At 39.3% G+C, this 17651-nt stretch overlaps 1 protein-coding gene across 1 annotated transcript; it reads right to left on the bottom strand.

Moving 5' to 3' along the window:
- Positions 1-262: 262 nt before the first annotated feature.
- Positions 263-17335, bottom strand: LOC141440579 (neuropathy target esterase sws-like). The gene is made up of 6 exons (XM_074105142.1): positions 17097-17335; positions 6537-6618; positions 2482-2687; positions 761-887; positions 390-535; positions 263-346 (listed from the first exon to the last, which is right to left on the bottom strand). Exons 1-6 carry the CDS (start codon positions 17196-17198, stop codon positions 263-265), a joined length of 747 nt encoding a protein of 248 aa, XP_073961243.1. The 5' UTR covers positions 17199-17335.
- Between the last annotated feature and the right edge of the window lie 316 nt (positions 17336-17651).

The raw sequence follows: 17651 nt of genomic DNA, 5'->3' as shown, positions 1-17651 counted from the left end.
TTCATGATATCTTACCGTGAGCACATCAGTAAAACTGAGCAGCGACGTGACGCTCTCTCCCGCTCTGACGACCTTGAACGACAGACTGCTGCCGTCTGGATTTGTTATATACACGACATACACGTTCATGATATCTTACCGTGAGCACATCAGTAAAACTGAGAGCAGCGACGCGACGCTCTCTCCCGCTCTGACGACCTTGAACGACAGACTGCTGCCGTCTGCATTTGTTTATATACACGACATACACGTTCATGATATCTTACCGTGAGCACATCAGTAAACTGAGCAGCGACGCGACGCTCTCTCCCGCTCTGACGACCTTGAGCGACAGACTGCTGCCGTCCTGATTCGTTATATACACGACATACACCTTCATGATATCTTACCGTGAGCACATCAGTAAAGCTGAGCAGCGACGTGACGCTCTCTCCCGCTCTGACGACCTTGAGCGACAGACTGCTGCCGTCCTGATTCGTTATATACACGTTAACACGACCGTTTTGGACGACATACACGTTCTCGTCAGTATCCCCTGTAACAACATACGGATGTGTACAATAATCGACAAAAAATAAAAATCTAGTGGCATTTCTTTGACAAAACATGGAGGAAAGCATGAAGGACGGAGAGGTGGCCTTGTTCGTTCGTACGCCCAAGGTCACCGGCAGCCATTTTGGTTCTGTGCTGATTCCACTAACCGACTTTGAACAGGAACGCCCCGGGCGGGCAGATTCAGTATCTCCGTATGCTTGCACACATGAGGAACACTGGCTTCTCGAAGTGCCGAAGACCCTGATGCTGTGCAGCAATGTAAAGGGCATCGGGGGCACGCGGTCGTCGCTGGTCAGATCCTCCTCCAGATACTCCGCTGGTGGCTCCAGGACCTAGAAAGGGGGGACGTTATGTCAACATTCAAGATGGAATGATTTGAGACTCTAATCGTATTCTATACTTTTGCACTACAGATAGAATTATAAGTCAAACGGCTATCGGTTCTCGCAATTTTTTTTGTCTCATTTTTAGTTTACCGGATTTTGAAAAAGCGAATACTTAATTTTGTATGCTTTTTTTAAACATTGTCTGAAAAAACACTTATTTCGTATCTCTATTGATGTGACAGATCGAACATGTACGAAATCTATATATTTGGGTTCGTCTTTGACGTCTCTAAAAACTGGTCGAGGGTTTTCATTTGAAACTAATTAACACAAAAGTTATGGCCAGAAAACAGTTTTTTGACCTAAAATTGTTCATCTTTGATGCCAAATATCTCGAAAACAATGAACTTTGAAGTAAATATGGGATACTATATTGCTTAAAGCCGTTGTTGTTAATATAATAAGCTACAAAAATCATTAGAAAACTAAGGAATTCAGATCGAAGGTCATTGGGGCATGGGATCCTCTTAAGTTCGAATCGCGTCGAGTATAGTGTGGTGGTGGTGATAGATGGGTTTGTCCAGAGTGGAGGTGGAGGACCTGCATAAACACATTTCTTGTATAAAGCTAAAGCTATCATACATAAGGTTCACCCGCGACCTTAACAAAGTAATTTAACGTTTAAAACTGTCGTGATTTTCACACATAGTCAAAATACCACAAACGGGACTTATCACGCTAACACACACGAGTAATATTTACCTCGACGTTTCGACCACATTACAGTGGCCATGGTCACGAGTAGACTAAAGTGTGGGGTAACAAATAAAAATTACCGAGTGCGGGTAGTTCGAAGGACTCGCGCTGCTAGGCAGACTTGACACTTCATTCTACTCGTGACCACGGCCACTATAATGTGGTCGAAACGTCGAGTTCAATATTACTCGTGTGTGTTAGCGTGATAAGTCCCGTTTGGGATATTTCGACTATGAGCAAAGTAATTGTTTTTTGCAAAAGTAGAGGTGAGACGTACTAGGCAAAACGCGGACTGAGTCTTGCGAGTACGCGTCCACAAAAAGACTAGATCCAAAGACTAGGTCCACGAGTATCTACGAGTACTTAACTCAATTGACTCATTGCGTAAACAAAATATTCCCGTAAATGCGCTTCCGTGATTGCGTATACACCGGACTAGTTTTAGTAGTTTTACGAATATCGAACTACCGAAATGTAATCAAAAGAAACTGGACCTTTTTGTGTTCATGCTAAGAGTGTGAGTGTGTGGGTGTGAGTGTGATTTGAACAAATGATAAATCGCTCGTTTTTCCTGGAATTCCTCACGCAGTGGCTAGGGCGAGTCGGGCGATCCCGAACACCCGAAGTTCCCGGACGTTTTGGGAATAGTTCCAAGCGCGAGCGCAGTGAGCGCACGCATCATGCCCGTTTTCAAGTTGGCGGAACGTTTTCAGCCTCCTCCTAAATACTCGTACGCTAAAAGTATCGCGGGCGGGAACGCGTACTCACGCGTCCAAGCCAAAACCTATTCCAGTAAATACGTCTCACCTCTATGCAAAAGGATACCTAACAATCTCGCCCTTACCTTGAGCTGTTCCGGCGCCGACTCCTTCTTCAGCTGCAGCAGTTTCCTCGCGAAGCGCATAACAGCTCGCCGCTTGCGCCCCTGGCCCGAGTTGGATATAGACTTCACTTTGCGCAGCATCCGACGCCCGTAGAACAGCATCTTGTCGCGTTTGCGGAAACGCTTCGCCGGCTCCCCGACCGACGATGCAGCGCCGTTCAGCAGTTCTACAAGACCACGAAAAAGATCTTACTTCTGTAACGGGACTATCAATGATACCCATCAATTATAACCTAATAAGCAGTGGCAACACTGTTGCTTATGTCAAAGTGAAGGAAGGAGGGCTACGTCACTTACGGTCGGTTGTCTTTTGATTTGACTTACTTCGGAACGAGACGTCTTTGAGTAAGGTTGGTAACATTTTGACTATTGTATTATAATTGTTTCTGTTAATAAATACCTGTGTCATATATAACTGTTTAAATTACACGCCCAACTGAGATCCCGTCACACTTCTTACTAATATTGTAAACGCGAACGTTTGTATGGATGGATGTTTGTTACTCTTTTACGCAAAAGCTACTGAACGGATTTGCATGAAATTTGGACATACAGGTAATATATACCCTGGGTTAACGTATAGGCTATTTTTTATCTCGCAATAATGTATGGTTTCTGTGGGATCAAAACAGGTTTAAGCTACATCAGTATAGGTACATAACATACAATGAGGGCTATCGCGTGTGAATTCGCCACTAGAGGCGCTAGTGTAGCGTGAGGTCCCCGAAATGTCAAATCTCATAGTTTTTGGGTGAGCAGCGCGGGTTTATTTATAATTAGAATAAATTTGTGAATATTTTGCAATATCTGAAACTAAATTATAGCAAATATGCGTTCCGGGGCAATGAATGTCTGTGTTTTGAGACAGTTTTGTCTTTCGGAAACCTTGGTCCTCCTCTTTTCCGAACAAAACGGGGACTATGCAACACTGTGGCATGCTCGATATTTTTATGGTACGGTTTTAAGGTGTATTAAATATGATTTTAATCTAAACTTTATTTTCACGCCCGTAATAACAGACTTAAAAGCCATACTTAAAAAACTCGCGCTACAGTGCGCCATCTAGTGAGACAAAAAACGATAGCCCACATTCTGCGCGAGCGAAGCCGCGGGCATAAACTAGTACAATAAACTAGCTGCTGCCTGTTCTAGTCTTCTTTTTTAATTTTGATTAGCACAAGCCTCGGCCTCACAATAACGAATACAAGAAATAATAATTATCCGATTCGGTGCCGTCGTCGAAAGCTAAAAAATAAAACGTAACATGCATTTCGGCGGTATTTTTGCCCAGAAGAATGCGCCGCAAGAAACTTGGCAGAAAGTCATTTTTAAACGAAATATACAGCGTGTATTTTTGATACTACCTCAGACTTTAAGGGTATAGTTAGGAAAGGCCTAATTATCACATTTTATTATGTTTAAGTAAGAAAATTAGACTCATTATTTTCCTTACAAAATTAATTAGCACGCAATGTACGCTACGTGATACTACTTTATTTATTTTTTTAAAACGTGGCACTTTTTGACGTGACAGCTGTCACAGAACGCTTCTCTCTCGTATCAAATTATTGTGCTGCTCGAAAATATTTCAAAAATTAATTATGCTCTGGTAGTTAATTCTAAATTAACAATTTGTTTTGATATCGGTTCACAGCACTTAAATCTTCGTCTGTTTACAGTTTGAGGGAAGTAGTATCAAAAATACACGCTCCAATAAAATCCATACTAATCCAAATTTAACATTATAAATGCGAAAGTGTGTACGTTTGTATGTTTGTGTGTATGTTTGTCCGTCTTTCACGTCGAAACGGAGCGACGGGTCAACATGATTTTTGGCATAGAGATAGTTTATGGACCAGAGAGTGACATAGGCTACTTTTTATCCCGGAAAAATGCACAGTTCCCAAGGAAACAGCGCGCGATAACTGAATTCCACGCGGGCTTAGCCACAGGCGAAAGCTAGTACATTATAAATTACAATATTAAATTATCTTGTGGAAACAGTAACAACACAACGTTCCACTACTTCGCTCCGTTCAGCTATCTCGTACAGTCAAGTTCATAAGCTTGTGAGCAAAACTTTGGTCAAAAATATCTGAACACAACTCTATTGTTAACGGCGTAGAAGCGTGTTCAGATATTTTTGATCAAATTTTTGCTGACATGTTTGTGGACTCGTCTGTACATTATCTCTGGTGGAAACCCAGCCCTAGGCTATGTAGTGGGCATAAAGGTCAACGTTTGAACAGCGCTGCGGGCGGTGCCTTTGTCATCTTTTGTTGAAGCATCGTAAAGGTTAACTTAACATTCGCTCCGTTTCCGCATCAGGACACTTGCGTAAACAAACGGAAACACGTTTTATGTTTAAATAAATACAGGGTCATCGTCATCATTTATTTATTTTGTTTATTTACTTGCACCCACTGATTGTTTTTACGATGTCGTCAGTCCTGCCAACTGCGGGGCCTGCCAACGCTTCGCCTTCCGCTTCTCGGTCGCCACTCGAGGAATTTTCTCCATCTTTTCTCCCCCAACGGTTACTGTTCTTCGAGCGATGTGGCCCGCCCATTGCCACTTCAACTTGCATATTATTACAGCTATGATTTTTATAGTACATTGTGTCTTAAGGGCGGTAAATAAGGAAATACGCCGCCCGCCACCCTCCTCTCGCAGCATGTGCCTGACGTGCGAGTGCGTGTGGGCCAGCGCGCGCAGCGCCATCAGTACGGGCACTGACTCATTTACCGACCTTGGGCGTCATGACAAGAAAATTTGTACGCGCAATGACTCATTTTGAATGAGGGTTTTATTTGGGGTTGCAACCAAGGTAGCCTGCATGTTACGACACTGTTTACGAGCAAGTGTGATGAAAAGAACGTTCCAGCACCTCTCGCTCGCACAACAAAGCGTGCATGAACATCTAATACTATACTCTATCTATTTCTAGTTCCGGTCGGATGCGTTAAGATATTTTTGCACGCTCCGCTGTGGCAGGTAACTGTACTAGGGTTGTAATGGAACTTTGCCTTCGCCTCCGTTACTACGGAAGTTCCGCAAGAAATCGTATCTTCGCCTCCGCCTCCGCATTTTTTTTTTGCGGAGTTATAACGGAGGTTTATTTCTCATTTCATTATCTCGGCGCGCAGCGGGAACGCGGTCGGGGTATGTCAAATAACACACGACAGGAATCAACCTGTCTCGTTGCTTGAACGTACGAAATTGTAATGTATTATGTTTGATTGCACAGCGATTTTTTTGTGATTTTGTACAAAGTAATTGTTTATTTAACTCACATGCATGATGACGCTGAAAACAAGTGAGATTTGGCAGTTTTTTTTAGAAATATTAGAGATAAAGCATAAACTACTATTTTTTGCCACATCCACTTTCACCTCCGCATCCGCCTCCATTAACCTCCGCATACGCGGAGGTGAAACTCGTCGCCTCCGCATCCCCCTCTGCCTCCGCTAAGAAGACCTCCGTTACAACCCTAAACTGTACTATTCATGCAGGTGACTGTACTTTATAAATAAATAAATAAAGTACAAATTAATTGTAATGATAACTGCCGAACGCACTTATGAATAACTTTAACCATGTTGAAGTAATAGCGAAGTCATCCAACTAATAATGCTCAATAAAGAGACATCACAATATCGTATTGGTTTTTAATGAAATGATAACATGTATTTGTATTTATTTAGGTGTAAAACGAACGCGCAGAATGTACAAGGGCGTGACAAACAAGTGATAACATAAAACTTATTTATTGACAAAACAGTTCAGTTTGCGTAGCAATTGCGCGAATACACAGCTGTTGTTAGTACATAAATAGTACAGTGGCGGAATGAAAAGGTTGAGCAGTTTTCAAATAAATTCATTTTCACGTCGCAAGCTATCTACATACCAAGTTTCATCCAAATCCATCCAGCCGTTTCAGCGTGAAGGAGTAAAAAACATACTCACTCACAAATTTTCGGATTTACAAGTAGGATAATATAGTAAGTAGGATTTACCTTTCGCTCGCCATCGTTTGTAGTAATAGAAGAAGACGACCAACAGCGAAACCAGGATGCATCCACAGAGCGACCACATCAACTGGAAAAATAAACACGTTATAAAACAAACACAATCTAGCCAACACAATTTGAAGTCTAGTCACTTTAACCCATAATAAGGCCCTATTTATTGTAGCATACTACCACAGAATCAAAAGCAGCAATCGAATACATACCTGATAAAGAATATTTTTAAAGCTAGTCGCATTTTTAATAATTACAATGGAAATTGTGACGTATCACGAAATTAATAAGGTTCAGTTTCCAACTCAATGCAAGTGGTCGCTAAATCGCCCCTACCTTATTAAGGGTTAAGGGCTCCATACATGGTAAGATTAGTCGCTTCGATATTGAAGCGTTAAACGCAGCGTTTATCACATAAAACAACTGTGCCCCTAGTGTAAGTTTTCGGTTACAAAATACGTCTCGATCGCGTTCGCGTTAAAATCTCAATTTGTATGGAAACACGAACAGTGCCTCTAGCGGAACGTTTGCGATGTTCGTGTTTCCTTACAACTTGAGATTTTACGCGAATGCGATCGAGACGTATTTTGTAACCGAAAACTTACACTAAGAGCACTGAGCGCTTGACGTACACTAACGACCGATCGATCGGTTTGTAACGACGTATTCTACAGTACCCGGCTATAAAGATTGCACATCGGTCTTCGGAAAAAGACAATTGGCTGTTCACGACGATTTCCGAGCACTGGCCACCGTCCATCAGTTATCGTATTTATTAAGTGACGTTTTATATCAAATAAATACTCTTTATGGACTTTATTAGTATAAGACTTTATTAGAATAAGACGAATTTAATGACATGTAAACTTCGGATATCTGGGTATGGAGAGCTGTTATGTTGCAACTTCTTACTAGAAAAAGGATAGTTCCCTCTTTTTTGTCCCATCCCATCGTACAATTTAAAGTTTTGGGGGGTTTCAACAACTCTTTATTATATCCATCCATCCATCCCAGCCGATATGGGTGAAGACCAAAAAGGTGCACACCGTTAAAGCAGCGTTAGCAGGTATTTATAATTCCCATTAACTTTTTCCAACGTTCCATTTTAGTTATCTGGTGCGTAGAAATAACCTAAAAACGCCTCGTACAGTCAAGTGTAAAAACAGGAAATTATTCAAAGTTTCAAAAATATGTACCACAGACTCTTATTCCGACGCAATAAGGCCTCGAATGGATACATATTTTTGCACTTGATTGTAAATAATCAAAGTCAATGAAACGCGTAGTAATACGTAGGTGATACAAAAATAAACACGATACTGGGTCAAGTTCGTTGCGATAGCGAAACCGCAATCTGTTTAGATAAAACGTGAAGTTCGCATTAAACTGGTATATTTTTTACTATTACAAAACACAGTAAACTGCCCTCTGACACTGAGTGGCGGAAAGGAGGGACTTTAAACCTCAAAGTTATTGGGTGAATATTCGGGCGTTTGTACCGCCGTCATTGTTCTCAACACTTTTTTATCAGATTTCAAGAATAGGTACAATAAATATCAATGTGTCAACATGTGTTCATCAATATGTGTCGGATGTTGATGTTTGTTGTACATTTTTGCTTAAGAAATCTGATAAAAAGTGTTGAGAACAATGACGGCGGTACTAACGCCCGAATATTAACCCTATTAATGCCAATTATTAACTATCAAGATACTGTACTTTTTAACTACCGACGCAAAAAGAGGTGCTATTAATTTGACACCAATGTCTAAATCTGTAGAACTGGGAACAAATCTTAGTTAATTAATTTCTTGAGATAAAAAATTATACATGCTTTCAAAATACTTGGTCACGTTAATAAAAGTAGCTCATGCTCTCGTTGGAATAGGTAAATAACTGACCGCAGAGAAAATATTGTTTATCTTCTTTGATATATCTACATTTTAAAAAATAATTGCGTTATTTATTTACTAAGTCGAGGATGTGTTGCGAAGAATGTGTCTTTCATTAGACACTAGAAACGCTTTATTTAACTCGCCTCATCTGGTAAGATGGCTTAATTATCTGCCATCAGCCGCAAGACTATAATCGGATATTTTGAGGGAAAAGGTGGCGTTTGGAGGGAGGTGCACCATGGACCAGCTCTCACGTATTCAAGGGAACACGTTTGCCTTCAAAAAGAACAAATAGTACAAAATATGTCCATGTCCCTCTTTAGGTTAAGTACGAGGTAGTATGTAAATGAACTTGGTGATAACTAGGACAATGCGTCGCTGAATCATCCGTTCTACTTACACAAAGTTCATAAAATTATTATGAATCTCCGTGCCCTGAATAATTAATAACTTATTCACAAAATTACTCATAAACTTGAGGTCGGAATGATCGCGAACTCATAACAATCGACTAAATATTTTTCCTTGAATTGTTTCGTTTGTCCACGGATAACGAATAACGTCACACTTTTAGGAGGGGGGAGGGGGTCTGGGGATTTGTGACACAAGGTCATAAGCAAGTGTGACAGCTGGGGGGTTCAAAAATGGTAAAAATAAGCGTGACGGAGGTAATTCTCCATGCAGATCATATCATATCATATCATTTAAATAAATATCATGAAACACTTGGCACCAATTGACCTAGTCCCAAACTAAGCAAAGCTTGTACTGTGGCCACTAGTCAACGGATAAACATACTTATATAGATAAATACACACTTAAATACATATTAAACATCCAAGACCCGAGAACACCCATTCGTATTATTCATACAAACCCGGGCCGGGATTCGAACCCGGGACCTCAAGCTTCGTAGTCAGGTTCTCTAACCACTTGGCCATCCGGTCGTCAAAAAGATCTGTGTACTCATTCCAATTTACCTACTCGTATATATAAGCTCTTTTTTCCTATCAAAATTGACGCGCGCAAAATCTACTCGTATCGACGGGGAATCGGTTATAGCCGACCAAAAAACGCTTTAGGCCCTGGTTTCTCTGACCACCCGCCGCCGGCGACCAGTGACCGACGCGTGTCCGCGACCGACGACGTTCGAATGGAGGGAATGTTCGGGTAAGTCGACACCGCCGGTGACGTTTCAGAGAAACCACCCTCAAACATTCCCTAACAAAACATTCGAACGTCGTCGGTCGCGGACACGCGTCGGTCACCACCCGGTCAGAGAAACCAGGGCCTTACATTCACGCAGTGGCGTAGCGTGGCTATCACTGAAAAAAAGGTCTATCTCTGGTTTAGGCTTTAAAAAACTATAGTAGGTATACCTACAAGATATTATCATATTGTACCATTAATTATAAAAAGGGGATTCCCGATTTCGTTACAGTATGTAGTAGAAAAATAATGGAAAATTTCACACTCATTCTAATAAAAAGAAGAATAATAATAAATCGACTAACACTAGTTTGTAAGACCAATCCTACTAACAAAAAATATGGACTTTTGTTTAGTCTGAAATAAAGTATTTTTATTTTTTAATCAGTCCGAATCGTAGGTGCGACAAAACTATGAAATATACGTCTACATTATTCAGTATTTTTTATTATGGAATTTTTATGAATGTTAAAAAAAACTACCACCGGTTCGGAAAAAACCTCTGTTGAGAAGAATCCGGCAAGAAACTCAACGAGGTATATTTTTTTAAACAGATTTACAATATTATTAAATGATATCTATACATCACAAGTATTTAACACAACTTTATTTTTAACACAGTAGGTTCGCTATTTGAAGGGATCGCCAATGCGGATCGGAATTATTTGAAAGAAAATATCCCTGTCCATGATATAATCATTAACTTTACACGAGTAATACGCCTTAGATATTGATGTCTTGACAATAGATCTGAATTTTGTATCCGTTTAATTTGTAATATATTTTGGAATTTTATTATAAAAACGTATGCAATTTCCCAGAAGGGCGCAACAGCTCCGACACAGCATCCCCAACCTACCACTACCAAGAGTTTACAGTGACCGTGCTCGATAGCGACGGCGTAAGTTATTTGTAGAGGCGCTGTACAATTCTCTATACAAATAATTTACGCCGTCAGTATCGAGCACGGTCACTGTAAACTCATGGTAGTGGTGCAGTGCCCTTAGTGTAGTTTTTGGTTACAAAATACGACTCGATCGCGTTCGCGTTAAAATCTCAATTTGTATGGAAACACGAACATCGCAAACGTGCAGCTAAAGGCGCTGTTTGTGTTTCCATATAAATTGAGATTTTAACGCGAACGCGATCGAGACGTACTTTGTAACCGAAACCTTACACTAAGGTACAGGATGATCCGTCGGTATTCGACGTCTCGCGTCGACTCCGCGTTAATAACTATGCGGAGACCCTCAAAGACCGAATGCAAAAACTGTTAAGTGCAAGTGTGGTTGTCTGGAGTTGATTGCCTTTCAGCGATAAGACCGCCTATTATAATACAACCTCCAACTATTTGCGAAGATCGTCGAACAATACGATTATCCTTGATGTGTTATCACTTATCAGAAACCGCGACGTTCTAATTTGCATGGTCTCTTATCATGCCAATGACATCACGTTAGATATATAATAGGCATTGTTGCTTATCTATAGATATTGATCTTGAAACGTGTAGCTCTGGCTAACTTCCTATAGATTACAGATAATTCGTTATCGACACCGTCATTTAAGACTTAGGGGCTGTTTCACCATCCATTGATTAGTGTTAACTGACGGTTAAATGTGATGCCGTCTCCGTCTATTCGAACAAAACAAATAGAGACGGCATCACATTTAACCGTCAGTTAACACTAATCAACGGGTGGTGAAACAGCCCCTTAAACTTAACAAAAAGTTATTGTGTGGCTATGGCTAACTTCCTATAGATAGATTACAGATAATGATTGGTTTTTTGGAGTCTTTTTGTATTTTTTATTTCAACTCCAAATTTGTTACTTTTACGGGTATCCCGTGAAACCATATCGAAATAAGCAACCTGAGATATGTATGCATAGGAAAAATTCGTGTCTAGATTCCTATCCAGCGGTGGTGTAGGGGTTATAGCACGCAGCACGGATTGCTGAGGACCTGGGTTCGATTCCCAGCGCTGGTCTCTTTTCTGGTTTTTCTGTGCATCCATGTCTCAGTTTGTATTTTCGATTACAGATAATTCGTTATCGACGCTGTTATTCAAGACTTAAATTTTACATAAAATTATTTATTGTTAGTAATGTGCTACGACAATCTTTTTTCGCTGACTGTACTTTTTGTTGACTGTACCTGAATCGTCCAACCTGCATACTGAACAACAAATTTCAAGTCAATCCGACCACTGAATTTGAACTTCTACTACATACTTCAACATTAACAAATTATGACAGTGGCAATGAGATCGTGAATTGAATTAATTTACCTCACCTCGCTTCGCTCAGCTGTTTCCACCAGAGATGTGCTGTGCGAGGATGTGTAAATGAAGCGTTTCTATTGGTTAAAACATATCCTTCGCAACACATCCTCGCACATTATTGGTGGTAACGCTGCTTTAGTATGTTTCAATGTTTTCCTACTCGGGCAACTTGTACTATTACTTATTCTGTGACTCGGGTTATAAAAATGTACCATCAGCCAAATATATGGTCTACTACCCTAAAGTTGAATGTCGTTTGCATGTCATAATCATAAAACAATAATGCGAATAGACGTGTCTGTTAACTTGAAAGTTCGACTTAAGCGACATTATGGCCAAGTAACGACCAGAGGGCCAAGTGGTTAGAGAACATTACTACGAAGCTTGAGGTCCCGGGTGCGATTCCCGGCCGGGGCAGATATTTGTATGAATAATAGAATAATACGAATGTTTGTTCTAGCTAGTTAGTTCTAGTTAGTACAAGCTTTACTTAGTTTGGGACTAGGTCAATTGGTGTCAAGTGCCCCATGATATTTATTTATTATTTATATATTATATTCATTTGATAGGAATTTGTTTAAAAATTGATAGACTACTTATTTGGTTGATGATACAAGCAAGGGTTTCGAAGCCTGGGGTGTCTAAGGCCCACCAATAGGACCACAGAGGGACACTAGGTACGGAACACAGATCCTTGAAACAACAATTTAATAAACAAATTGACTGACTAAAAATTGTTTATGATTGTTTTTAAATTAACGGGCCATGCCTTAACTTCTTTTTAAATATAACTGCATAAATTAACAGTTGGATTACACAACGACAATAAAAACAAAAAAAAGAAAAATACTAAACTGTTTCCACTCGCGTTCCCTTTTAAACAAACCAACTAAAACAAATACTACACTCACCAACATTACCAAAAAAACAAACAACGTCTACTCAAACTTTAAAAACAAAACGTACCACAAATCCGATATCAAACATCTTTAAAAAAAAAACGACCGCTCGAATTTGGAATGATAGCTAAACTAGACAAGTCGGCACGTCCTTGCTGGCACTTTTCATCTGTCGCAACGCATGCGCTCTAGCTATTGCGAAAAACCAAACGCTTGTCGACTTAAAGGTTGCTTTGCCAACATCTTGCTACACATATGTACCTTGTATAACTTATATACACTGTTCCAAAATATATCCAAGGGGTTCAACACTCTAGGTTCCCTCTAGTTCACTGCAGGTTCGTGGAATGAGGGCTATCGCGTATGAATTTTCCGCTAGAGGCGCTAGTGTAGTGTGAGGTCTCCGAAATGTCAAATCTCATAGTTTTTGGGTGAGCTACGCGGGTTTATTTATAATTAGAATAATTTTGTGAATATTTTGCAATATCTGAAATTAATTATGGCAAATATGCGTTCCGGGGCAATGCATGTCTGTGTTTTGAGACAGTTTTGTCTTTCGGAAATCTTTGTCCTCCCTTTTTTCCGAACAAAACGGGGACTATGCAACACTGTGGCATGCTCGATATTTTTATGGTACGGTTTTAAGGTGTATTAAATATGATTTTAATCTAAACTTTATTTTCACGCCCGTAATAACAGACTTTGAAAGCCATACTTAAAAACCTCACGCAACAGTGCGCCATCTAGTGAGACAAAAAACAATAGCCCTCATTAAGCATGTGTCCCTTTCTAACCAGAGCCTTTTGATGTTTTTTGTCGCAACTAACGTCTCGAACATAGTAGTTTCACAAGTTGCACTATGAGAACCGAGCCCTTAGGGCCTACCTATGCTAGCTGGCGCGGGTGCAGGGAGCGGTCGCACGCCTGCGGGCGCGGCGCGTGCAGTTACCTCAAAGTCAAAGTCAAAATATCTTTATTCAATTTAGGCTATAACAAGCACTTATGAATGTCAAAAAAAATCTACCACCGGTTCGGAAAAACCTCTGTTGAGAAGAATCCGGCAAGAAACTCAACGAGGTATATTTTCTTTTAAACAGATTTACAATATTATTAAATGATATCTATAACATCACAAGTATTTAACACAACTTTATTTTTAACACAGTAGCATTATTTTTACACCTATCGCTGTTACTATTTTCTAATAGGGGGGGAAAAGGTCAGCACGATTAGATTGATTAGATCTGAATCTCAAAGCCTATTTTCTCGTAAATAAAAGTAGTAGTATTGCTACTTTTTACGATATTTATCGGGTCCGGATTTGGATCAGATGCAAAGCTGAATCGATCTCAGTATAAGTTGTCGGACACATGGAATGAATCGGATCCGTATTCCGACATAGAATTGGACTTATTCACCTACTTATAGTATCGCATTCGCATCTGAGTCCGACACCGATATCGGATCGGATAATATGAAAGCGTACAAAGGCAAACCACGACGTTCGACTCGACTTAGCAAAATCGCTGCAGTCGTTTAACTTAACATATCCACGACAAATCAAGTTCACCTTCTATGAGTTAAAACCCTGTTTTAAAGGAGTTGCCAACTTATAACTTAACTAGCCAAGACATAAACAAACGAACCGAAGCATTTTGTATGAGTGTTCATCAACCACATGGTTAGCTGAACAGAAGACAAGAATGTACTCGTATGTATCATCATCACAGCCTATATGCGTCCCACTGCTGGGCACAGGCCTCCTCTCAGAACAAGAGGGCTTGGGCCGTAGTTCCCACGCGGGCCCAGTACACATTTAAAAAAACTAGAAATTGGCCAAAGAGCCATGGAGAGAAGTATGATGCACAAGAGACGAATAGACAAAAAGAAATGAAGAATTGCGAACCAAAACAGGGTTGATAGATGTGACTCATAAAATTAAAAAAGCTAAATGGAAGTGGGCCGGGCAAGTCATGCGAGGTCCAGATAAATGAAGTATGCTTGTAACCGCATGGTATCCAAGAGATGGGAAAAGGAACAAGGGAAGGCAATTTCGTCGCTGGGAAGACGAAATAGCCGGAAAGACTGGCAGAACATGGGCGAGAGTAGGGATTGGAGACTGCTGGGGGAGGCCTTTGCCAACAGGCACACAGAACCTGAAGATTGAATGGGAAAAAAAATAAAAAAAATATGTATTATGATTTAAGTATTTTGTATGTTTGCATCTGAATAAAGAGGCTTAATAAATAAATAAATAAAAACTACACTTCCGTGCACCCGGCGCGATTGTAGCTTACATGTTATTCCCGAAATCTAGGTACCGGCTCAGCCTATTCAACTGCCATACAACGTAAATGAAAACCATTGTGTAATTTTTAGAAATACCAATGGGAATTTTGTGAATTCCCAAAATTTCAATTCAAAAGTTAAACGTAATGGTTTACGCTAGGCTAGCCAGGAGTATAATCTAGTTGGAATGGCGTCTTATCAGTCAAGTCATGTACGAACACGACAGCGGGGCTACTACGAAATTCGAAAATCGAAGTTCGTGTTGTTCTGTCCCTCTGACGCTTATATACTCAGCGGCACAAAATTTGGCCCACTCTCCATACAAAATTACTTATTACTACATACATTTGAGGGCCAGATTTTTTGCCGCTCAGTATATTATTTAATACGAGAGTGAGAGGATAGTACGATACGAACTTCGATTTTCGAATTTCAGAGTAGGCCCCGAGTTTAGAGAGACCTCTAGGCCCTTATCACACTTGTGATTAGCGAGCGTATTTTGTCGATAACGCAACGAGTTCGCCGCGACTGATACGTGTATAGAAAACATGCTCACCACTTGCAAGTGTGATAAGGCCGTTATTAAAAAAAAAGTTATAATTCAGCTCCACTGTCCTTTTGGATTGATAGATGTTGGATATCGCTCTGAAGCGATAGGGCCTCCTTTTAATTATTTAGATACTTTGCACTTATGAATATCAAAAATATCTATCACCAATTTGGAATAACCTCGCTTGAGAAGAATCCGGCAAGGAACTCAAAAAAGTATATATCTACGCTTGAAAGAAGATTCAAAGATAGTGAGTTATATACATGTTTGTAAGTAAATTTTACTGATTCCAAACTGTATACTTTGTGAAAATGTTGCTTAGTCAATTTCTCCTTTCAAGCATCGATTAAATATATATTTTTTAGCTTCCATAACATTACTATATCCCTATTATTAGTTCCGTTGTGTATTTAGATGTCACAACACCAATTCCTTATGGTTATTTAATGTACAGTCAGCACCACAAATGGATGAGCAGTTACGGTGCTCAAAATTATCTACAACTGCTGCTGCTGCTTGCTGATGTAATAAAAGAGTGTTTAGATGATTTTGGGTACCACAACCGCTCATCTACTGCTGCTAACTATTCCTATAAGATTATTAGGAAGTCTAAATATTTACCAAACTTTTTTGGCATACCATATGACAACCTATGGATTAAACTTATAATGCATAACCATAAAGAAATATTTAATTAGAAAACAATACCCCTTATTGGCATCTGTGTGATATTTAAAATGCATAACAATAAAAAATCAATTGAAAACAATACACTTTATTGGCAGCTGTGTGTAATCATTTTTTTTCAATAATTATAAAACAATATTTTAAAAAACACTTCTTTCATTCATCATGCATTATACCATTGAATGTTGTTCAATATAAATGAATGACACAATGAATTTTATGTTCATTGCATTGTTCTTATTATCAAAAATTGATTAGGTGTATACTAATCAGCAATAATAAATACACAAAGATCATTTAAACAAAGGGACTTAGCAGCATCAATATGGCAACAAGGGTCATATCAACAGTCTTATCAACAATTAAAAAAAAAAGTAATTGTTTTTTTTATATAATTAAATAATGTCATTAGTTCCATACTTAGTACTTTCATGATTAAAAATTTAATCAAGTTTATTTTAGAGTGCAAAATACAACGGTATCAATCTTGAGGTGGAGAGTAAATCAAGCTTATTGCTTTTATTTCGCCCTTTGTAAGTCTCAATCGCGTACAGAATATACGACCGCATTCAATTCAAGGATATCAAATCTATTGTCGTACTTGTTACCTAACAAAGGGAAGTAAACTAAACATCCGGTTTGAAAAACCATCCAAACTGTATAAAAAATATATTTATGTCTAATAATAAACGTACTTTAACACATATTATCCCAAGAAAACCGTGAAAAATCAATACATACCTGGTTTTCTTGAAAATTGTTAGACCATTCGGAAGTCCATGTCTTCACCGCAAACATATCAGCTTTCTCATTTATATTATTCAGAAGGCCTACCACGTCCATTTTGTATAACTTTTAATAAACTCATCACATTAATTACTCGAAAATAATCGAGAAAAATACAAAAATGTATACAGCCGCAAAAGAAAGGTCACAGATAATACTGAAGATGTGAAACGGACTGCACCGTTTTTCTAATCTTTCTTGACAGGTGTCAAAAGGAAAATTATGGGACTATACCTGTATTGAGCCGTATTGTTTTTATACACCAAAGAGGAAGGAGAGACAATGTAATAATATCTTTGTTTTACACACAAATACCGTTTCATAATCATTCGTAGCGTAAGTACAATACGACAATTATTTATCACTAATAGTCATGAAGATATTTTAGTGTCATGAATTATGGTACACTTGTACCAATAATGAGGAAGTAAGTACATCACTAAGACATTATTTTTAGCTTGGCAACTTCTTTAACCATAGATTACAGACTGAACGAATGTTTTCCCACTG

This window comes from Choristoneura fumiferana, chromosome Z (assembly GCF_025370935.1).
Source record: "Choristoneura fumiferana chromosome Z, NRCan_CFum_1, whole genome shotgun sequence".
In the NCBI taxonomy this organism is placed as follows: Eukaryota; Metazoa; Arthropoda; class Insecta; order Lepidoptera; family Tortricidae; genus Choristoneura; species Choristoneura fumiferana.
This window is presented reverse-complemented; position numbering and strand designations above follow the sequence as displayed.

What these genes read in the sequence shown, in the direction of transcription:
- LOC141440579 (XM_074105142.1), bottom strand. Translation starts at nt 17,198, where the DNA reads ATGGACGTGGTAGGCCTTCTGAATAATATAAATGAGAAAGCTGATATG. An exon ending in GAGAAGCCAGTGTTCCTCAT is followed by an intron (nt 536 to 760) that starts GTGTGCAAGCAT and finishes ATGTTGTTACAG; the next exon opens with GGGATACTGACGAGAACGTG. An exon ending in GCTTTACTGATGTGCTCACG is followed by an intron (nt 347 to 389) that starts GTAAGATATCAT and finishes ATAACGAATCAG; the next exon opens with GACGGCAGCAGTCTGTCGCT.